This window comes from Salvia hispanica, chromosome 2, assembly GCF_023119035.1.
Source record: "Salvia hispanica cultivar TCC Black 2014 chromosome 2, UniMelb_Shisp_WGS_1.0, whole genome shotgun sequence".
In the NCBI taxonomy this organism is placed as follows: Eukaryota; Viridiplantae; Streptophyta; class Magnoliopsida; order Lamiales; family Lamiaceae; genus Salvia; species Salvia hispanica.
Window position 1 is genome coordinate 199,129 of NC_062966.1, and position 23,408 is coordinate 222,536.

The window sequence follows — 23,408 nt, forward strand, 5'->3', positions numbered from 1 at the left end:
ATACAACACAGAATTTTTATTCATATGCTTTTCCGATTGTCTAACGTTCTAGTGATATTATTGGTTTTCAAGGTAGTAGTTTTGTTCAAGTTAACGGAAGTTCTTGAATCTTTCATATTCCTCCTACCTTAGGACACAGAAATCATAGGATTCACAAACCAAATCTCCTAACTTATGGCTGGAGGAGGAGATCCACCACAAAACACTCCCCGTCGAACCCGAGCCCTGATGAGTCGGCCGGCTGGATCACGCCATTAACCATCCCACCGTGGACGTACAAGAAACGGCCGGAAGCATCAACACAAGCCCCATGAAATGATCTACTCTTAGGCTTCTCCCCCTTAGACTCGACCCTTTTCCACATTCTTCTAAACACTCTATCCTGCTTAAGAATGGTTGGACGCTGCATTCTCACACAAGGCATGGAGCTTATGTCCAAAACCCAGAAATCATCCTTCCTATGTCTGTAAGAATCCTCACCTCCATATATGAGGAGGCGGCGTCCGATGATGAGGCTGGCCGAGTGCCCCACCCGTGGCAGGGGGAATCCCTGAGGCATGTTGTGCCTCTCGAATAGCAACTGCGTCCACCTCTGGTGATGTTCATCCGATGCATCGAACAACCACATGTCGTTCAGCACTTCAAACCCGTTCCCCCGCCCTCCAAACAAGATCGTCTGCGTCCCGCCTATATGCGTCAGTGTGTGTCCCGACCTTGATGAGGGACACGGCTGAGCAGCAACGACTTCCGTCCACGTCCCGCAGCAGAGGTCCTCGGAGAGTTGGAGGATCCACGTGTCATCCAGCCTTTGGGCCGACAGGCCAATGCCACCGTGGACAAGCATGCTCCGGCAGCCAATGCAGCACGCAGCGTGAGCGCCCCTCGGTGGCGGGGAGATGGGGCCGACATCCAGCAGCCTCCATGACATGGTGATCCCGTGCTTCAAGTCGACTGCCATCTGGCCAATCCACGTGTCCGTCTGACGGACACCATGGTCATTGATCCCTCCGAAGAGGATGAGAAGGTCATCAACTACAACACACGAGTGGCCAAACCTACCACTTGGTATGCCTGAGTTCATCTTCTGCCACTTTAGTGATGTTCTCAAACCATTGCCTGTGTATGCTGCCCATGTGTCATCTAAGTGCCTGCCTGAAAACCACACAAAACATCACCAAGTAGTAAACCAGAAACAACTTGGTAAATTCAAAAACAGATGATGTCTGTCTGTCACTAATAAGCAAAAGGGGCAATTTCATTTATAACAAAACTGGGCTTTGCATATTTGAACCTACCAACTTCAATCATTAGAGGCCAACAGTTCTTTCTTGTTCTACTTAAAAGACAAGTTTTTGATTGCCATAAATCTATTCCATCCCCCTTAAATTCATTGTTTACATAAATGGTTTCGAACTTCAGGAAATACCACTAGTGATATGGATCTAGGCACTCAATCATGTATCTTATCAATACTGCAGTTTACTAAATTAGACAGCATCTACTTCTAGTACAAGGGTTAACAAAACAATCAAGAAAATCCCAATAACTACAGTAATAATGATTTCAAGAGAGAGAGAGAGAGAGACCTCCAGAGCAGCCACCACCAAAGAGAACCAAGCATCCAGAAACCCAATTGAGAGAATGGGAAGCTCTAGGTGTGGGCCCACCCTCAGCTCCCTCAGCCAATAGTCTATGACAGAAGAGAGAGTCCAACTCATAAACTTGCTGGTACAACTTCTTCCATGGCAGACCATTCGAAGCTTTGAGTGCTTCAACAGGGCCATTCCCCCAATCCCTCCTGCACACAGATTCCCACAACGAGTCCGAATCCGCCAAAGATCTCAGCTTTTTACATGTCATGGAAAAGGACAGTATTGATTCAATCGGCAGAAGCAGCAAGATTGAAAACAGATGGTCAAGAGGGATTCTTGTCACAGCTGATGATGATTCATTATTGCTGCTCTCTGCCATGGGACAAATTCTGTGTCTTTTCCTCTCAGGTTCTTGATTTCTCTGCTCCTCGTTTTCACTGCTCATCTTTTAATTTTTTTTTCACTGCGGCCCTTTTGTTTGTATCTCGGGGACGATTGCTGTGGACACGAGCAACAAAATATTTTCAAGGATTTTGGTTACACCCACAGTAATCGAAATGAAGATAGGCATAATGTTGGAGCCCCACTGGTAAAGGTCATGTAGTGGAATGAAAGTGACAAATTTGGAATACCCTCTATATTTTATCTACTTTGGACATTTTCTTGTAGACTTCACTGTATTTATCTGTTAAATGCTGTGCTTAGTTGAAAAAATGATGATTAACTGTTTGTTGATATAAATGGGACAATCAAGATCGACACAAAATGCAATCAAAGCAGCCAATGAAGAATTTCCAGCTTAGGATATGTAATTTTGTCAGTATTATGTAGGTAGATGACATGGAGATTGGCTTGTTAGAATGTCCAAACATGTTTAAATTAGTTTAGAGCAGTTCAAGACTCACCTGAAGAAGTTTAAATTCGACTCGTTCTTGGGAAAAAAAAAAATCTTTTCTTTGACAAAAGCAAATGCATAATAAGTTTGATTTTTTTCTTCACTCCTAACTTTTACCTCAATCAACCAGGCTGCGAAAAATAGAAGAAAAAAACAGAAAAAAGGAAACAATTTTTCTATGTTTATCATTTTTGCAGATTGTGCATTCGGCCACCGTTCATCAGCCTCCAAAGTGCTGTCTTCGCCTCCTCTAGTGTCTCGACACTCTGCCCGCCTTCGAACGAGATTCTTTGAACGTTGAACTGTAAGATTTCAAATGAAAAATGGATCAAGAAACAGAATAAGAGGGAGCAATATAATATGACAGATCAAGAACGGTCTCCCACCTGGGCACCTTGTCGGACACGAATATCGACCCCCTTACTGTCTATCGATATGAAAGCCGCATCGTCTACCTCAGCTTCTTTGGATAAAAGCTCTCTCAAGGGCTTTGAGAAGATTGCATTTAGTTCCTAAGAAGAACAGAAATGACATAAGATACGTATTATGAGGTGAAAGTGGTGTAAACATTGCTTGCAAAAATACCTTTAGATTTTGTTCACCGCCATCGACAGCAATTTTATCTGGTCTAAGATCTTCATATTCTTTAACATCGACCCAAGCAACAGTTCCAAAGCCTCCAATAAAATATATATCACTGCCATGTCAAACTAATTCTGTTTAATCTCTTGCCAGCTCGACAGTTATTCTCCATACAACCGCACTACTCACAATATAGTCACTTTTGGATGTACACGGTACAAAAACGTGAAGCATGTTAGGACTACCAAGAGTCATCAACCTATATGGACATCTCTATATTACTATATACTGTACGATTTTTTTTGCATATGTCAACTGTGTTCATCAATGTAGAGGTAGAGATGTTATTTCAAGTTTGATGTGGAGGTCCCAATGCACAAAGATGTAGTGATAAGAGCTAACCTTATGTTTTGCATCCGAAAATAGTAGAAATTCCCCCACTGCTGAGAAGGTCCCTGTTGGTGTTTCTCCATGTATAGTTTGTGAGCCCATTCCTGGTAATCAAACAAGATATACCGTCATTTTCAGGAATATGCAAATCTTATCCTGAATGATAAGCCAATAATATTTTAAGATTCATCATCATATTCACCATATATGTTTGCCTCATGGGAGCCAACAAGTAATGAGCCTCATTTTTTAAGATTCTTATATTTTCCTTTTAAAAAAAGTGAAGTTTGAGAGAGATACCACCATTCATGTTTCTTTTTCAATATCAATACATAAAGCAGTGTTAAGCAAGAGTAAGGATCAGGTTCAATTGGAGAATGAGTTCACCTGTTGGTCCTCTGGGAGAGGGTACACGTCGCCAAAGATTGTCACCCGTGCATTTGACAAGCCACTCCATCCAGGTGTCTGATAATGTTTTTATCTCTTCAAAACCAGAGAAAAGAGATGCAGCAAAAAAAAAGTGATGATGAAAAATTAAACGTTCTAAAGGCTGCTAACCTGCACAACTAGTGTGCATTTTGGATGGCCTAGCAAGTTTCTCGTGTGTATAGCCAATGGGGAGAGCGAAAATATTGGATCTGCAGGAAAATTGTCAAAATGCTACTCAGAATACCCAAATTTGTCAAGTAGACAAGCAGCATATCACAGTTTCCAGAATTTTTGCCACTGTAAAACTCTTTCATTCTTCAGAGGATGTTGTGTCAAATTAATGAAGAATCTTAGTGATAACTAGCACTGAAGATTGATGGGCTGCTTGCTGGTAGTAAAATCAGGTCCTAGTTATCAGATAGCACGAGATTAAGAACATAAATCTTGTGAGATCACAGTAATTACTTATGAAGCAAGTGACAAAATCACTCTGAATTAGGGAGTGAAAGTCATTAGAAACATTCAACCATGTCTGTTCACCAAAGTGTTTCAAATAAAGTACTTTATGAAACCTATGTAAGTACATCTACAGTGGACAACTTGATATTTAGTCAGGAATTCATCTCTGGTTTTATAGCAATACAGAACGAATGAAAAATATTCCGATAAAAGTTACAAAAAGGGCATTCTTTTCTTCAAAAGATCAAACTGTCTGAAAAACATTACAATAGATAGATTTTCACTAGTGAAAATTGGAAATCACAGAATTTCAACTCCACATTCTGTCAAAGACGAGATCTAATAAAGACTTACGTCCCATAGGATCCGGCGCAAAATCTACGAGTGAGCCAAACGGATAACCTTCTCGGCGGTGGTGCATTTCAGACATCACTGTACACAGGTGGGCAAATCTAGCCTTCCCATATTTAAATCAAGCAAAGTGATACAGAGACGTGTCAAAGCCATGCTATTTAGCTAGTTCTATCGACACGTGCTAGAAAATATGGCACTGAAATTTTACCTGTTCCATCAAATTCCTGACAGCTAAGGGTGGTCTCGGTAAGCCGTGAGCAGAGGTGGCACTTTGCACCCCTCCAGATATAGGTGTCCTGAAAAGTCCAGCTCTTGTACCTCCCCCACTAGTAGTACTATGTGATCCCATAAGTGGTGTCGTCAAATTAATATCCGGTACACTAATTTGTTGGAGATCTGATGAATTACCCTTCAGGATATGAGAGAGGCCATCACAACATAGCCAAACAAGCCGTTTGTAATATCCGTTCACGGACTATATACAAGGAAAGATGTCTAATTCATGATGCCAAGGTAGCAAAAGCATGAGCACAGAAACAATAAACAGCCAAATTTGCATTACAGTTAAGCAGATAGCTTTGCTTTTAGTTTTTAGATTCTAGGGGTCATGAAATTGTCAGCCATGACATTAATCATTTGCGACATGAACTTACATTTTTAGGCAATAGATTTCATGCCATTAAGGCTCAAAGACTTTCCAACAAAAACTAATTTTCATGAATATGTACAGAGACACATTAACATGCTACATATGAAGAAAACTCTAAGCTTTTTATTATATTCATTATTATATCATATGCAATGAACTGTGGTGCAAATCTAGGATATGTAAATCAATTCAGAAGTGAAACCAAGATTGGATTATAACCAAAGCTCTGATCTTGTTGACTGTAAATTCAGTACATAGTGATTAGACAAGCAAAATAGAGTTTTATAAACATTCATCTATAGAAAGCAAGAATATTAAATTTTCCTTCTCAATTCAATAGTTGGAGACAAATTTAGGCTGAGCTCCCTAATATTCCTCACAACTAACGTAGCTAGTTATTTAGAAAGTAAATCAACCAAGAGTATTAGGTCACAAGCTTTCACAAACACAGTAAATCAAGTTAGAAAAACAGTAAATAAAAAATGATGGAAATACCTAAACCGAGAAAATAAAGATGCAAACTTTTCTTTTGTTTTGTTCTTACCAGAGATAAAGAGAGAGTTTCTTCTGGTACCAAACGCACGGCGCCATTATCGCTATCGTCTTCTCTGCCGTCTGCCACTTCCCGTCGCAGCGACTGGATTTTATTGTAACTGTAAGAGTTTCTCACAAAAGCGAAATTATTCCTGCTGGTTTTAGCAGCCAATGACCTTTCTGAAAAGCTCTTAATTTGCAAAGCGGAGCTCGAGAGTGCTTCCATGGCGAGAGATTCTGTTCTTCGGCTTTTGGAGGAGAGGTTTACTATATAATCCTAATTGGGCCCAGCCCATTAACAAACTATAGTAAATGGGCCAATGGTAATGGGTTCTAGATTTAATATGGGCCAATCTAATCCATATTAAGTGTATTAGAACAAACTAAGGGTGTCTCCGGTGGCGCCCCTCCCACTAGGATCTCCACTAGCTCTTCCCACTGCACTAGGACTTCCCACTCACTAGCCCTTCCCACAATTATTCAATTTACGGACTAAAATTTACGAAATTAAAATGTCGACACGGAATACGGGAAAATTCAAAAACTTCATTAAAAAAATTACATTATAGAGTTTAAAAAATAATAAAAATAAAAATAAAAATTTAATCGGGACGTCCGACCTTCGCCACAGTGGCGGACGTCCGGTCGGACGTCGTGCTGAGGGTGTCTCCAATGGCGGACGTCCCGGTAGGACGTCGCCGACGTCCTACCCGACGTTCGCCGTAGTGAAGGGGAAGGGCGCCCACGCCCGTCCCATGTCCTCGCCCCTCAACCCGACGTCCTACCTGACGTCCGCCACTATGGCGTGGGTAGGACGTCCCACCGAAAATTAATTTATTTTTTTTATAAAAAAAAATCTATAAATACGGCTCGTGTCGAAATTTTAATTCCGTAAATTTTAATTTTAATTGTGAATTTATTAATTTTATTGCGGGAAGTCCTAGTGCAATGGGAAGTCCTAGTGAAATGAAAAGTCCTAGTGATGACGTGGTATGAATTTTGTGTGGGAAGTCCTAGTGGAAGTCCTAGTGGGAAGGGCGTCACCGGAGACACCCTGAGGGGCGAGCCCATCGGATGGGCGTGGGCGCCCTTACCACCCACTACGATGGACGGCGACGCCCTACCGGGACGTCAGTGATTGGAGACACCCTACCATAAATACTTAAAACCCAAGTATAGAGGTGATTTAATAGTTTATGCTTTTAATCAATTCGTTACAAGCTGTCAGTCAACTTAAGGCTATTGTAACTGAGTAAAATTTTAGATAATTACAATGACCAATTAGAAAAAAACTGCCCTGAAATTATGACAAGTTTCAGATTGAAGGGATGCATTAATTAAAAGGGTACTTAAATTAATGATTAGTCACACTCAAGAAAAAAAAAACATTTATTTTATACAACAGAGACTCTATAACAGATATCCACCTATCTACTATGATAGACTAGTATCAATTATTCAAAAGAGAATGCATGGACTTTGATTATTCTTGACAACCACCACAATTTTCTTTAATTTCTTTCGCCATTGTTTGCTTACATCTCAAGATTTTTCAAACATTGGTATTGATGATTAATTTGGTAGCCTGTCATCCAGCTACACACCTAATCATAACATATTAGATTCTTCCATTTTCTTTGAAGAAAATGATCACAATTCATATTGATATGGAGTAGCTGAGTTTGAAGATGAAGTTATTTCCAATGATCCCATCTTCCAAATCATGGTTTCTGAGCTTTGTATTGGCTGTAATGGTGCTAGTAGTGACACTGTCACACCTCTTTGATCAAACCAAGAGATCACCCAACACAGTTAGTTATAATCCACATTTGCAGCCTAGGAAAGCTCCTTCAAAGGGGCCTAATGCACCACCAGTCTTGGCCTACTGGATCCTCGGGACGAGAGGCGAAAACGAGAGGGTGATGAGGCTGTTGAAGGCCATCTACCATCCAAGAAATCACTACCTTCTGCAGCTTGATTCATCTGCTTCTCATTATGAGAGGTTGGAGCTTTCTAGCTTGACTCAATCAGAAGTGGTGTTTGAACAATTTGGGAATGTTGATGTTGTTGGGAAGAGCTATGCTGTCAACCCAATGGCTGCATCAGGACTGGCTGCAGTGCTCCACGCGGCCGCCTTGCTCCTCAGGCTGCGCGACGATTGGGATTGGTTCGTGCCGTTGAGCACCTCAGACTACCCAATCTTGCCTCAAGATGGTAGAGTATTTTTTTATAATTTTGGAATAGGGCATATTACACACACTAGAAAGTAGAAACTAAGTAACTTTGCTGCAGATATTCTCTATGCTTTCAGTTTACTGCCTAAAGATGTCATTTTCATGGGATTCAGCAATGCCACTTCCTTCCAAAAGTAAGCACAACTCTCTCCCCCTCTCTTTGAAGGAGTACTATTTTCTTACTTGAATGAACTCTGCAGGAGGTATAGTGCTACCAAGATTGTAGTAGATCCAAGTCTATACCTCAAAAAGAAGGCTTCCATTTACTATACTAAAGAAACTAGAGAAAAGCCAGATGCATTTGAGTTATTTGGAGGTTTGATTTCATTTCATTTTCAGTTTAAAACTTGCAAGTACTACAAAACCATCCAAAATCAACCCTCTCACTCTCACTGCAGGTTCCCCATGGATGGTCCTAACAAGAGGCTTCTTGGAACATTGTGTGAATGGATTGGACAACCTTCCTAGGAAGCTACTAATGTACTTCAACAATGCTGTCTTCCCACTTGGGTCATACTTCCAAACTGTCCTATGCAACACTCCCCACTTCCAAAACACCATTCTGGTGAACAATGACTTAAGGCACACTCTCCATACTGATCTTTCAATTCTGCCCCCAGCTATCTTTGCCACACCATTCAGACAGGATGATCCCCGGATGCAAGAGATTGATGAGAAGCTGCTCAACCGCGGCCATGGAAGGTTTGTGCCGGGAAAATGGTGCAACCAAACAGGGCTACTGAATCAGAGTAGATTGAGTGATACAAGTGATCAAGATTTGTGTTCAATGTGGGGAGATATTGATGTTGTGCAACCAACAAATCAAGGGATTAAGCTGCAAGAATTCTTTTTGAGAGCTGTGGGAGAGAAGAATATGGCAAGTAGTCAGTGTAGAAGTTATGTTATGCATGAAGCAACAGAGGTTAAAATGTAACATAATGTTGGTTTTGAAATTGAGATTGAGAGCTAGTTCTATTTCTTAAAATAAGAGTATTAGAGCTGTCAAATATGATCCGGCCCAAATTCTAAATAAATCACTACATCACATGCTTACAAATCCAAAAACTATCAGATCGAATCAAGCCTGTCACATTCTCTACTGTATTCTCTCTACTATCATTTTTCTAAAACCCGTGCTTAAAAGAAGTGTCTCACATTTGATGGGATGGAGAGAGGTGGATGGCTAATATTCCTTGGAGCTAACTTATGGTAGATCATGCATCCATGAATAATTCATTTGTCACTCATAATATCACATGAACTAGATAAAATCACCATTTTATTCAACTTTATAGCCAACCAATTTGATGCTAAAAGAGGAACAATGAGTTGTAATCCACCAAGTTGTTCACCACATGTTTCATCCATACAAGAATTTTGCAATACATTGACAACTAGTGAGTGTAATGCAAAGCATTAAGATATTACTCCATATCAAACTAACTAAAGCATTCACATAATATCATCGAATGAAATATAAAGTGTTAGGCCAATACTCCAATTATACCAAAAATCCCAAATTAGTACACGAGATATTTTTTTGACAAGTAGCACATGACATTTGGTGGATCACATTTAACATGTGTGGAATTCATTGGCCTAAGGCAGTTAGTTTGGTACGTGTAATTATATCATTGCCACCAACAATTACCTAACTTCCCCAAAATAAGGGCACAATTTTTAGCTCACATTAAAAAATGACATAATGTGGTAAACTTATAGCCTTTTCAAGTTATTAACCACATGCTACAAAGTTGATATTCTCTCTTTGTTAGGTTCAAGTAAACATACAAGTGAAGCCCACTTATAACCATCGTTATTGTGTTATACATATCGCCTAATATTATATCGTTATTTTTCACGTGCCAATATAAAGAGTTCTGAAACTTTAAATTTTCTTAACGGTGAATGTAAAGAAGACGTCCTTATGAGGAAGCACATTAACACAGATAAAATAGAAACCTATATAGCTTAAACTAAACTTTACCAAACCAAATGTGCTATATTTTGATAATATTATTGCTAATATATAAAAAGGTAAACTGCAAAAGACAATACTCCGCCAATCCTTACGAAAAAAAATCTAATCCTTATTAATATCCTGGCTCCACGTGTTAGGTTATAGACTATAGTTATGGTTAGCAAATAGCAACGCATTACTATTTAACTATTAAGTGGTCATAAACAACAAATATCTAACTTATAGTATAATAATATGATAAGTGGGACATACACAAATTATAACACTTTTAAATTGAACTATTGAATGTGACATGTATAATTTATAACCGTGAATAACTTGAGATGGAAAAGGAGGAATATTGTAACCACAAGCTAATAAATTATAATAGTAAATTTGATTCCATTTTTGAACATTATAGTATTAAAGTGAGTGATGACCTCTCAACTACTTATTGCATTTTTCAACCAAAATTACATTGTGTGGCCAATTCTTGTGCTACTATTTTGCCCCAATTTAATCCTTAATATTATTCACCACGCAACGTAATTTACATATCTCTTTATACTAGTGTTTTAAAAGTTATTTCTTCTATAAATAAAAATCACATGATATATTAATGGTAGTAATTACCTAAATAAATTCGGTATATATTTGACCTCGACATACTTTTACTACTACAATTTGTTACACGCATTTTAGCAATACAAGTAATTATCCTTAATTGAATTAATTCTTAAAAGCATTTGGTTGATTGAAAAAGTTACTCCATACGAGTATGTGATAAATTGGAAATGACTTAAATTGTCAATTAATTACTGATATTTAAATATTAGTATGCACTCTTTGGAAAGCATCTTATTGTGAATTCGGATTCTAGAAATGATTTTTTACGTTGATGAATTTCATCAATCGCATAATATGGATCATACTCTTGTGTAACTAAAGTTTGTATTGTTAAAATTATGCAATATTTACTTGTAAAATGGAATGAGACGAATACTCGTAGTAATTAGTTGCACATCAAAATGATGGGATCCATTGGAATTAATCCTAAATAATTCAAGATTTAGTGTTGAAGAAGCAAAAAAAAAAAAGAAGCTTAAATAAAGTAATATTGTAATTTCCACCGGAAATTAAAAGTAAAATTAAAGGCAGCTAGCTCTCAGCCCATCCTTCTTCTAGCTGAGGCTGAGGCCGGCGCCGGTTGTGAGGCCGATCCAATTTGGATACGGCGGCTAGAATAATCTTGGCCGGCACGCCTGAGATCTCCTGCAAGCGCTTCAAAATCCTCCCCGTGAGTAGCGTTTTTGGGAGGGTGAGGCGCAGCCCTAGCCACATCGACGCCGCCAAGCACACCCGCAGCGGCACCCGATCGCTGCACGCTTTCAACGCTCTGCACGCCGCCCGTGCCGTTGCAGCCGATCTGTCCTCGATCCCTAGCTTACCGCACCACTTGTTGAAAACGCTCTCCGTTTTCGACCTCGTCCGGAAGGAGGAGGACGACGACGAGGAGGCGCCGGAGTATGCTTTGTTTGGCGGGGAAGTGGTGGACGATAGAGATCCGAGATCGTCGTCGTCACAGGAAGGACAGAGAGATTCCGCGCCTGCGCCTGCGCCGGTGATGAAATCGCCGGTGAAGCTCCTGCAATTGGAGCAGACGGTGCGGCGGACGTGGCGCGCGACGAGGAAGTTCGCGTCGTGGACTTTAACGTCGCAGCTCCGGCAGAGGAATGCGGCGTCGGAGGGGCAGAAGACGGCGGCGTGCGCATTGCAGAGCTCGCACAGGCGCTGCTTCATTTTTCAGAATTGAAATCGAACGGAGGATCTGTTGAGAGAGAGAGAGAGGAGATTGTTGGAATAGGGGATTGTGTGAATAAGCGATTCCGGAATCCGAAACTCAAGTGTTTGTGGGAGAGAGATAATGGGAGAATCACGTATTCTGATCAACGCGATTTAAAATCAAAGACTACCAAATACACCACATATATATAGGAATATAGTATAAGAATACGAATACGAATACGAATACGAATACGAATACGAATACGAATACGGCTACTCCAGTCCAATCACACGCATTAATATTAATGGTGTGGTGTGGGTGGAAGTGGAATTATTTAGTTGAGTTAAAACTGGAAAATGAAAGAAACCAAATCCCACCACATACAAACATGTGTTCTTATTTTACTCTCTCTCTTCTCTCTTGGATCTTTCCACCACACACACAAACCCATCACACCAACACACACATAATAATCTCTTCAATATTTCTTTTTCTTCATCCATCCCTGTCCACACAAACCTCGTTTCCCTCGAACACTCTTCCTAGTCATTTTCCTTTTCTTTTTCAATTTGCACTTTTATTTTTATTTTTATTTTTATAAACTAATAATAATAATAATATAGCTTTACAATGGGGTTTATCTACAGTCTAAACTATTTAAGTGAAGAAAAAATAACATGACCATTATTGTTGCATGGGAGTTCTGAGATTCACACACACCAACGTCATTCTGATTTTTCTATAATTTGAATAGAAAATAGTGCAACGACATCATATCTGTTATGGCATAGGAGCTAAATAATTTATACAATTGTAATTTAAAATGTGTACTCCTACAATACAACATACGGAGTAATAATTTTTAAATGTCAATTACTTATTATATTTTGACATTTATGTAATTATAAGTCACAAAACATTACTTTAATAAATTAACATTCATCCTGATTGAACTCAACCCCACATTCTTCAATTACAGATATTTTTCTCTCTTTTATTTTTATGTAAAATTATTGTGTTGAATAGGTAATGAGAAACGAAAATGGGGAAGAGAAATGAAATATTGGAGAGATGGGGTAGCAAAGTGTGAATAATGAAAGTTTGTAGAAAATATCTAGAGATTCTGCTTACAACGATGATGGAGTGGGCGACACGTGGCGCAAATGGGCCGTCTAATTCTATATGGTCTACGCAGGTTTATTGTCCTTTTGTTTCCATATCTACCCTCATAGACACTCACCAACTTTACCACTCGTCTAAATCCAATAAATATTTTATGTTGCTTTCTTCCCTTAATTAATTTTCAAGTAAAGAAAAAAGTGATTAAGATATTACAAAACATAATTACAGTAGTTTTTTTTTTTTGAATGACAAATCAAAATTCAGATATTTGTGTTGCGAAAAAATGAATTGGGATTTTTTTTATTAAGAGTGTTCATTTATTTTGATTTTATGTATTCTCATCCGATTATTTATTATATCTAATACTTGCAATTTGCCTCGATTTGATATTGTTCTTGCAGCTTGCACCGAAGCAATGATTTACGTGAATGTCACATTTGATAAATCAATAGAAAATACTCTTCAATTAAAAATATAAATTATTTTATCAAAATCAGTGCTTTTCTCTATATCAGCATATTGATAGAAAAAAGTATAATTTGCTTTTTCCTTTGCCTCCAATTCAAACATTTCTTTTCGACGTAACATATTTAAATTTGGCCTCAATAAAAAAGAAATATGAAGCATCTGACAACACATATTGATAGATCAAGAACTATATGAAATCACCCCTTTATTTATGGGATAATGAATGAAACTCATGGATTTAATGCTTCATTTTCTTTCTTATGCTGAACTACTTATGACAATGTACTTCTACAATTGCATCATAGATTTTATACGGATGAAGAAGAATCATGAAATTATATGGACAATTGCTAAGGTAGATAACTCATCTAGAAATGAAATTTCAATTCTAGATGATATTTTTGTTTTCTAGATGAGTTATCTACCCTATCAAACATGCGCCAAAAATATATATTAGTGTATTTTATAATGCTACTACTATGGACTACTTTTTTATTTATATCTAATAATTATTGTATATTTATGGAGGATATGAATAAATTTTAAAAGAGGCTTAAGCTCTTAATAAATTTAATGTTTTTCCTTTTATAAAATTTAAAATGTTTATATGGAGCACTTTTTTATTTATATCTAGATAGTTACAGTATATCACTGAAGGATATGAAAAATTATCGATGAGGCTTGAGCCCTCTGTAAACTTAATGTTTTCCCTTTTATAAAATTCAAAATATTACTATATGGAGTACTTTTTTTTTTAAAATCTCAAGATTACAATATATCTAGAGGATATGAATAAATTATGGAAGAGCCTTTGGCTTTTAATAAACTTAATATTTTTTCTTTTTATAAAATTTAAAATGCACTATTCAAAATTTATGTAAAATTTCTACTATTATTGATAGTATGATAGTAAATTATTTCAAAATACAGTTTCAACTTCCAAATAATATTTAAAAAGTATAATTTCTACTCAATTTTTTTCTACGTCTCTTTATAGTTTGTATTATCTCAAAATATGTCTCATGACAAAAATAGTTCAAACATTCAAAATTTAAATTTCAATGAAAAAAGGGGTTGAAAACGATGGGTTAGCAAATGCATGAAGCATCACATTCATTTTCATCGGACGAGATTAATTGCGTGAAATAATCAGCAAACTTTTATACTCTACCACCACTCCCTACAGTAAAACTGTTACGTGTCGGCTTCCCATTGGGCCATCACGCAACCACTAGAATCTCCACACCTTATTAATTTGTTGATCAGCCACGTGGCGAACAAGAGCGTGGTGCATGCTGGCGGCTTAAGGGAGTCCACGAAGCATTCTTGTGGTCGTTGGACACAGGATTTCTGTGACTTACTATTACTGATGTGTTGTATTGTCTCTATGCCTTGCAAATTATCTTTAAAAATCCGTTTGTCGGATCTGGAAATGATTAATTATTATACAGCTTTGATTAGACTATTCTTGCCTCTCATTTTGCGACGTAATTATGTTATTCATCATGTACTAATAATTACAGAATACAGCGAATATACGTGACCAAATTTTATATAATCAAAAATTAATTTATTTAAAAAAAAGATTTATTTATGCATTAAAGTATATAGATATATATAGTACTCCATGAAAACTGTATAATATTATGGTTATATATTTATAATTTGTGTCTAATTTTTTTTATTTTTTAGAACCATAAATGTAATTAGTGCATACTTTTATTCAAATTTTTAAAAAAAATGAGAAAGAAAATTCAAATATAAAAATAAAAAATGCGGTTAAAGGCTAATTAGTCTTTTTAATTTGTCCACCTACTATATTTATTATTTTAATATATAATTAATACATCAAATTATTAATATAGCCTTATTTTGGTTGTACAAAATTTGGTTATTTATCACCACTCTACGGAATAATCCACCGAGATTTAATCAGCATGTTATTATAGGTTAACCCACAATTTATTGGTAAACTAGTATCACCCACGTGCGATGTACGACCCATTTTTTTTTATTTAAAATTATTTTATACTGCAAAGTGATTTTATAAATTCATAAAAATATTATTATATGAAATCTGAAACTATAAATATATAAAATAGAAAACAATTATTAAAAAATATAAAATCAAACAAATAAAAAAAACACATATACTAAATGAGAAACAATATTATTATTTCAAGTTCTAAAATCATAAATTGCACACAAATCACATATCATTTAAATCACTTTTAGATCTATACTACAAAAAATCAAAATCACAAACACATTTCAATAAAAATAATGTATAAATATATATTAGAAGATAGTCAAATCGATCAAAATCATCAACAAAAATACAGTAAAATAGCATGGAATATACAATCGATATCAATATGCATGCATTTAGCCGAAAAAAAAACTAACTGGTTGTATACCCCGCATTGCCTACTACCCGTGTAGCTGCCAAATATTCAAAATATCGATTCCAAGGCCCATTACTATCTTTCCCGCCATGTCTCAAACCTACTCTTTAGTACTTATTGAATTTACCTTTTATTACTTCCACAATAATAAATATAGTATAAATGTATGTATATATGTTTATTCTAGCACTGTTGTATAAATGATATCGATATGATATACTAGTATAGTACTACGAAGAAAAATAGAAACTTTTATAATATAAATTGCTATATGTGATTTACCGCGAATGGTTAGGGACCAAAAAGCAACTGCAATAGCGGACAGAGGACGGACTAATCGATTTTTTTTATTTTTCTATTGCACATTGTGGGAAGATATTGTAGACCTTGCAGAGCCAACTTGATCGCATTAGCCTGCAAAAATGAATGAAACATTGTTGTGAACCCGAATCAACCATGCCACGATTGAATCATGGAAATGCAAAGGTAGAAACCAAAAATTCTTATGAAACCGCAATACTACGTAGAGGCGAACCACCTCCAATGACAGCATACCCTTCCTTGCTCTTGGGAGCTCTCAACGTTGAAATCAGTTGTGCCAAGACTTGTAGCAATGTGCAACAATGAACTATTACAAGAACTGAACAAATAGCTCCATAAATCAAGTCAAACACTACCAATAACAGCGATCAAAACAATCAAATGCATAAAAAGGGAATTCAGAAAAAAAATAATGAAATCAATAATCCCAACTAAATTACAAATCCAAGATCAAACCTTTCTAAAAAAGCAATCTTGTTCAACTACGGCTGATGAAATTAATAGGTTAGTGGATAAATGGCAATGAATGTCGTTAGTGGGTAGTTAATCATAAAAAAAATAAAAAGTCATGGTATTAATAAAATTTAATAATATAATAAATATATTAAAAAAATCTTTTTATATTATCAATGGCATTTATATAATTATTCTCAAAACTCTCCTTTTATATATTTATAATATATAGATAGATATGGAGTAAATCAGTACATTATATTAGTAGTATTAATTTACTGCTGATAATTTTTTGATTAAAAATACTTACTCTATTTGGATCAAAACCAGAACCAAATCCAAATTTAGTTTGGGGTTACTTTCTTCTGTTTTTTTGTTTTTTTTTAAAAAATTACTAGTACATTATACTCCTGGTAACGTGACGGTGAATGAATTGATGAATGATGGTGATGAGAGATGATGATGAGGGTGGGGCATGGTAGTATGATACTACTGGTTGTAGCAGAGTAGAGTAGGGGTGCTTTATTGTGCAGACAATTGGGAGCCACAAATTCTCACCATGTAACAACATTTCTATATTTAAACCTTCCTCAACCACTCAATTACATTGCTATTTTGGAAAACAAAGCTGACTCAATTTCTTTCCACTGATATGATTCCCCACTCTTGCTTTACTATTTTTCAAATATCTTCTCTTTCTTTACCTTCACTGTGACAATTTTTGGAGTACTTGTTTCCTAACTACTATTGCTCCCCAAACAGTATGGAGTTAGGGATAGAAAAATTGCTTGTTTTGATCTATTTACAAGGACTACTTGGTGCATCTTTGAAGAAATTGATCTATTTACTAGAACTGCTTGGTGCATCTATGAAGAATAAACTCGAATGACACTAACATTGATTGAATTCGTTGATTGACTACTCAATAAATCTGTCTATTTGATGAACCAAGTGAGATTGACTGTTTTGAGTAAGATGACATGCTTGGATTACTCGAACACAATAAATCTGAATATCTATTGAAAAAAAATTAACTAATTTTTGTGGACGAACTAAAATGAAAAAAATAGTAGAACTATTGTGGACAAGAAGAGTATATAGACATTAGTAAAATGTTTAGAAGCAACTCAATTCATCTATGCCCCTAATAATTGAGCAAGAAAAGAAAAGGGAATAATTGATAGAGATATATCGAAGACGAAAGGAGAATGGTTGAAGTCTTTAGATAGTCGTTTGGCTGTATGAAGAAACTCAGAGTCGTGGAAGCATTGGATTTGCAACCACAGAAAGCTTCCACAATTTTCAGCCATTCACAATCTGCACCTCGCATTGATTAAATATTCAAGCATGAAACATGTTCATACCTACTTACAGCAGCGTACTGGAATAGAGCTTTAATCTCATCCTCCACTGCTCTGTGTCGAATAGCATCTTCACATGTGTCCGTCCCACGGGATTTTATGTGGTTTTCACCATCAAACATAAATGTATCCTCCTCACAATGAATGATCCAAATTGTGTGGAAAAAGATGGCACAACAAGCAGTATCACTACCACTTATTATGTCTGTTCTGTTCTGTTCTGTTCTGTTTTGTATAAAGACTGAACTCCGTTCTTGAAGGCCCATTGTATCGCCTTGTTTTACGTTTATGTACATGAGGAAGGATGAGAGATGTACTTGAGATGTTGTCATAGATATCTTTTGCTATCAGATAGATGGCTAGCGAATCCCCTTGCATCGACTTCCAATTGTTCAATATACCCATTGAATGCAGGGTTGTAAGCGGCAGCCTTATGCAAGTAATGCAATGCCTCAGCTCTGCGGTTCACATTGGCTAAAGCGCTAGCGTGCCAGTAAAGAAAATACAAGAACAAAACATGAATTTAGAAATGTTAGAAATGGCAAAAGATTTAGAAGGAGGGGTGAATGTGGCATTACGTTGAGAGGATTATTAAACCATCGTAGTAGTGGGCTTTGCTATTTGAATCTTGAGGCTCGTTCATCTGAGCTATTCTTTCGAGGTGCACAAAACCCTCTTCCATCTTTCCCTGAATGAATTACATAGTTTATAAGGCCTTCGGCAACCTAGGCAGTGATGCTTGGCACCAAGTGACACACTGTACAAGTGTGTTTTTTTAACACAGTAACATGTGAGTTTAGATAGTACCTGAAGCATGTTTGCAATACCAGCCCATTGAGACGAAAGAATCAAAAGATCAACTTCTCCAACTTCTGTAGGATTCCCAGTGAAAAGTAGCTGAATTGAAGTTTTAGTGCAAACCTTCAGTAAGGGGCCGTTATAGGATAACTAAAGTAGATTACTAAACAGAAAGTGTCATTCATCATAGTATTGCAGTTTTTTTAAGGTACTTCCGAATACAAACAATACAGAGCACTCATTTTTGCTTCGATGATGCTGAATGGACTTGATACTGACTCAAGCAACTGTGATCATAACATCTATTGGATAGCTATCTAAATTGGAGAAATATGTAATAATTTACTACAAGATTGAATCGGACCTTTGAAATAGCTTTTTCTAGGAACTCAGCAGCTTCAGCATAATGTTCTTTTTGTAACAGCGTTTGTCCCAAAATTAGCAAAGCTCTTACATTCCCAGGATCCTTGTCGAGGGCGACTCTGCAGTTCATATACCAGAAAATTCAACATAAAAATAACGGAAAATGCAAATCGTCTAATGAGAAAAGGTTTTGTTACCTTAGTAATGCAATTGCAGCTTGTTTTTGGCCATCGCCTAAGATTTCAACTGAAAGCTGTTTACACATGCTCACATAAATAGATAGGACTAACTTTAATCAATAACTATTAAAGAAAATGCCAAATAATCACTCACGGAAACCAAGTCTTCAGGTGATAGAGTTTGTGCAGACATTTCTCCCTCTTTTGTCCGTATTAGAGTATCTGCTGCTACAGAGCTGTCTATTTGAATGACAGTTGGAGCTACTGCTGAAGCATTCATTTCAGGAAGCCCCAAATACCGAAGGAGATTAGGATTGCGGAGGCATAATAGCTGAAAGGCAAATAAGAGGAGCAAAGAAGTCGCTATGGTGCTGTTTCATAACAAATAGTAGTATAAAATTCATTTTTTTGCTAGCATATTGAAATTATTAACTTATAAAACAATAAAAAAAATACTCCATTTCATTAAATAAAAATTATTTTTCAGTCTTGGAGCATTAAAGAATTTAAAGTTCAATTCTTCTCAAGGGAAGTACAGAGAAAAAAGATTTTGAAGCACATTTCATAATTTTCAGAACAATAGTACCAACCTGTAGGAGACTGAATGTGCTATTGGTACACCAATATATTAAGGACCCCTGCAAGATATGAAATGAAAGTTACCACAGCTTAGAATATACTACATACATAAATATCTATATGCCACAACATTATCAAGAATGTAACATCCAGAAAATTTGACAGTCATTACCTGGGGAACATAGAAAGTAGTAATCAATATAGGCAGTGTCAGCAGTTGCAAATAAACCTTGTATATCTACATAGCAAAGAGAAAGATCAGACTGTCAGCATACTCTAACACCCTCACTAACCCAGAATATAAGAGAATAAGGATGGGTCATGGTGTAAACCATCCTTATTCTACTAACTACGAATCAATACAAACAGTACAATGCTTTTATTCATTTTAATGATTTTCTTATTAAATAGTCCAATCATGCTTCTTTTACAATCATTCCTTTCTACATATATATATATATATAGGATTATAATCAATGTCGAACTAATAACTTTAAGGTTCCTGGTACATGTTGAACAGTCGAACAAATTATATGACATAAATATTAATGGATGGTGCTGGTAAGATTTTCCTTAAGATATCCTGTTATTATCTTAACAATGCCCCAACTTCAAAGGACAAAATAAGGATAAAGCAGAAAGAGCATTTGCATGACTTCAACCAGTTCAGCTCACCTTTGCTAATAACTTTAAGGTGCCTGGTACATGTTGAAGAGTTGAATTTCGAAGAGACAGCTGAAACTCAGAAAATAAGCTCTATAAATCAGAAATGGACCAGAAGATCGTTGCGATAAAATAAAATAAGGGGATGCAAAGAATGAACCAAATTAAAATGTAATTTATGCATGATTATGGATCAGAACAAGATGTCTGCACTTCAGTAGAAAATATACTTATGAAGAACAAGCGCCTTGCTTACACTCAAAACTAAGTATCAGTTCCTTGACACCAGAAAACAATGACATAGGATAAAGATCTAGCTGCACTAAAGTATTATCCCTAACCTGAACATTAGCGAAATGCAAGCCTGCAATGCACAGTGGGAAAACAGCCCCCAGTGTTCCTTGTGGATATTCAGTCAGATTCAATGACCATAACAATCCCCCCTGACATATTTTAGGATGAAATTACATTGCCAGTAACTGAGCCACCCAAGATAGAAAGTAAACTGAGAACTTATCTTAAAAAACTGTATGAGTAAAATATACTCCATAATGATAAAAATATAATAATAATAATGCATAAAAGCAATTCAAAACAAATATGACTGGTTTAGAAGTAGCATACAGTATCGAAACCAGGGTGATGATCAAGTGACATTCTGCGAACAGTAATGAGCCACAAGAAAAAGCAAGGGACCTGCATATTAATTAGAAGAACAAGAGAAAGAAGTATGAAAACCATCTACTTATACAATTGGGTAAAAAGAAGCCGCATGAAAAGCTGCACATGGAATCTTTTGATCAGTAGGATATACATTTATGTAATGAATGAGGGTACTAAGCTTTTTGTCTTAACAAAGACTTTGGAAGAGGATTCAAGATTGATTGTACTGAAAATTTTTAGTACTGGGGAAGTCTGTTTGTGTTTTCTTCCTAATTAATCCTTTCCCCCAAAATTCAAATCCCATCAACTAGAAATCATAATGAAAAATCCAATGGATTCATAAAATGAGGGTCATCAGTAGGTGAAACATGATTCTGAACACATATGACTGCATGTTGTATCATTTTGGAAGAAGGAACGGGTGAGTGTAGGTAAAAGGAAAATAACCTGAACAGCAACTGAGGAGAAGAACCAAAACACTGAAGGACACTCAGCTGCCTCCTTTTCCTTCCAGAAAAGGGAAAACTGGTCTCTGAAACTTCGTCCTGACAGAGGCGGTGGAATAGGCGGAGGTACTATTAGGAATACAAAAACACAAATATTACTACTATTTCAGAGAATAAGTTCCCTTCACGATATATCCTACTACTTTCGTACACATATATACAAGTGAATACTCACAATGAGGCAGCAGCTCTCCTATTATTCTCAATTTTTTAATTTGCAACACAATTAAAGGAAATAATGCAAGTCTCATAGCCACAGTAGATGAACAGATTATGATCCACCTGCAGGATTCAACCTATTCAGTCAGTTTCCAAGTAACAGGTCTCGGTCAATTAAACACAAATAAAATCATAAGGTTCATAAAGGTTCATAAAGTTAATCTGGAAGATGCAATAGCATTTCATGGAGGAGAAGCAAATAAAATCATGAGATTGAAATGAATTCATCATTCCTACCACGGCAAGCCAGTAGCATGGTGATAAGAATCGAGCACGGAGATAAGAGTTTGAACCGGAAGAAACTGTTCGCCCGGCTCAAAAGCACCGGGCTGAGTAGAGAATCGTCGAGGAAAGGAGCTGCAAGTGAGAGACGAGTGCCAGTAAAGCTCCGACGATCGCCGAGGACTGGATTCACTCCGATTGTCACGGTAGTGGCGGTCTGAGCTAATAAACAGCGAATGTGAAGAAGAGTAGTAGCACAGACGGCGGCGAAATTTAGTTACGGTTGAGAGTCGCATGGTTGGATTTTGGAGGTAGAACAGTGGATTTCGCCCAATCATACTGCAAAACGCGTGGAATTAAGCTCCAACCATTCTCCATAACCCATCCCAAAACCGTCCCTTTTTGGGATATTGAACAGTAACACACCAAAAATGTGCATATTCAGTTTATGAAATCTCTGAAATTGCAGTTGGATCCTTCAGCTCATGTATTTTCGAATAGCGGCAGGAAGACTTACCTTAATTTGTGGAGAACATGTCTAATGCATAATTTTTATGGAGAAGAAGGAGAACGCAAAGGAAGAAGATGAATAGAAACGGCGCTTTAATTAAATGGGATTTAATTAATCACCTATAATTAGGGGTTGCAAATCGTGCGTGTCGGGTCGTTATCGTGTCGACACGATAACGACACGAACACGATAACAACAAAAACAAACACGACCCGTTAAGAAACCTCAAACACGAACACGAACACGACCCGCTACCCTCAGACACGAACACGACACGAACCCATTAACGACACGAACCATTTCGGGTCAACACGACACGAACACGACACAGACCCATTAATGACACGAATATAAGTATTGAAAAATGAAAATAATAAGAATAATAATATTAAAATATTATGTGTTAATAAGAATAATAATATTAAAGTATTATGTGTTAACGGATAACACGAACACGACACGAAATTTTCGTGTCCTTAATGGGTCGACCCGATAAGGACACGAACACGATAAGGTCTGATTCAAACCCATTAATTTCGTGCCGGTTCGTGTCGTGTTATCATGTCGTGTCAAAAATTGCCAGCCCTACCTATAATTATAAAAAAAAATGCAAATATACGTATAAAGGAATTATCAGACCGTAAATTGCTCAAATTTGCCAAATGATTTTATTAATAATTGGGTATAATGAGTGATAAATTTTTAACTCTT

The 23,408-nt window shown here is 36.7% G+C and overlaps 5 protein-coding genes across 8 annotated transcripts; 1 reads left to right on the forward strand and 4 right to left on the reverse strand.

Annotated features, from left to right (window-relative positions):
• Window positions 1–90: 90 nt before the first annotated feature.
• On the reverse strand, window positions 91–2,395 carry LOC125203859 (F-box/kelch-repeat protein At1g51550). Its single transcript, XM_048102358.1, has 2 exons — window positions 1,587–2,395; window positions 91–1,152 (listed from the first exon to the last, which is right to left on the reverse strand). Exons 1-2 carry the CDS (start codon window positions 2,035–2,037, stop codon window positions 173–175), a joined length of 1,431 nt encoding a protein of 476 aa, XP_047958315.1. The 5' UTR covers window positions 2,038–2,395; the 3' UTR covers window positions 91–172.
• Window positions 2,396–2,528: 133 nt separating this feature from the next.
• On the reverse strand, window positions 2,529–6,111 carry LOC125203861. 3 transcript variants are annotated; one of them, XM_048102362.1, is made up of 9 exons: window positions 5,895–6,111; window positions 4,910–5,110; window positions 4,702–4,804; window positions 4,018–4,097; window positions 3,847–3,924; window positions 3,472–3,563; window positions 3,073–3,184; window positions 2,874–2,999; window positions 2,529–2,789 (listed from the first exon to the last, which is right to left on the reverse strand). In XM_048102362.1, exons 1-9 carry the CDS (start codon window positions 6,108–6,110, stop codon window positions 2,673–2,675), a joined length of 1,125 nt encoding a protein of 374 aa, XP_047958319.1. In that variant the 5' UTR covers window position 6,111; the 3' UTR covers window positions 2,529–2,672. The 3 variants fall into 3 exon arrangements, with proteins under 3 accessions (XP_047958319.1, XP_047958318.1, XP_047958320.1); XM_048102361.1 differs by having other exon boundaries at window positions 4,910–5,176; XM_048102363.1 differs by having other exon boundaries at window positions 4,910–5,097; window positions 5,895–6,021.
• Window positions 6,112–7,383: 1,272 nt separating this feature from the next.
• Window positions 7,384–9,103, forward strand: LOC125204759 (beta-glucuronosyltransferase GlcAT14A-like). Its single transcript, XM_048103487.1, has 4 exons — window positions 7,384–8,098; window positions 8,177–8,252; window positions 8,319–8,434; window positions 8,517–9,103. Exons 1-4 carry the CDS (start codon window positions 7,573–7,575, stop codon window positions 9,050–9,052), a joined length of 1,254 nt encoding a protein of 417 aa, XP_047959444.1. The 5' UTR covers window positions 7,384–7,572; the 3' UTR covers window positions 9,053–9,103.
• Window positions 9,104–11,180: 2,077 nt separating this feature from the next.
• On the reverse strand, window positions 11,181–12,047 carry LOC125207683 (B-box zinc finger protein 32-like). The gene has a single exon (XM_048107131.1). It carries the CDS (start codon window positions 11,876–11,878, stop codon window positions 11,237–11,239), a length of 642 nt encoding a protein of 213 aa, XP_047963088.1. The 5' UTR covers window positions 11,879–12,047; the 3' UTR covers window positions 11,181–11,236.
• Window positions 12,048–17,691: 5,644 nt separating this feature from the next.
• LOC125203772 (ALBINO3-like protein 2, chloroplastic) lies at window positions 17,692–22,771 on the reverse strand. 2 transcript variants are annotated; one of them, XM_048102212.1, is made up of 15 exons: window positions 22,704–22,771; window positions 22,202–22,525; window positions 21,921–22,027; window positions 21,687–21,814; window positions 21,201–21,272; window positions 20,918–21,019; window positions 20,589–20,648; window positions 20,086–20,151; window positions 19,925–19,972; window positions 19,489–19,665; window positions 19,353–19,408; window positions 19,157–19,274; window positions 18,802–18,891; window positions 18,573–18,682; window positions 17,692–18,476 (listed from the first exon to the last, which is right to left on the reverse strand). In XM_048102212.1, the coding sequence occupies exons 2-15, from the start codon at window positions 22,522–22,524 to the stop codon at window positions 18,323–18,325; spliced, it is 1,611 nt and encodes a 536-aa protein (XP_047958169.1). In that variant the 5' UTR covers window position 22,525; window positions 22,704–22,771; the 3' UTR covers window positions 17,692–18,322. The 2 variants fall into 2 exon arrangements, with proteins under 2 accessions (XP_047958169.1, XP_047958170.1); XM_048102213.1 differs by lacking the exons at window positions 22,202–22,525; window positions 22,704–22,771 and having other exon boundaries at window positions 21,687–21,784.
• Between the last annotated feature and the right edge of the window lie 637 nt (window positions 22,772–23,408).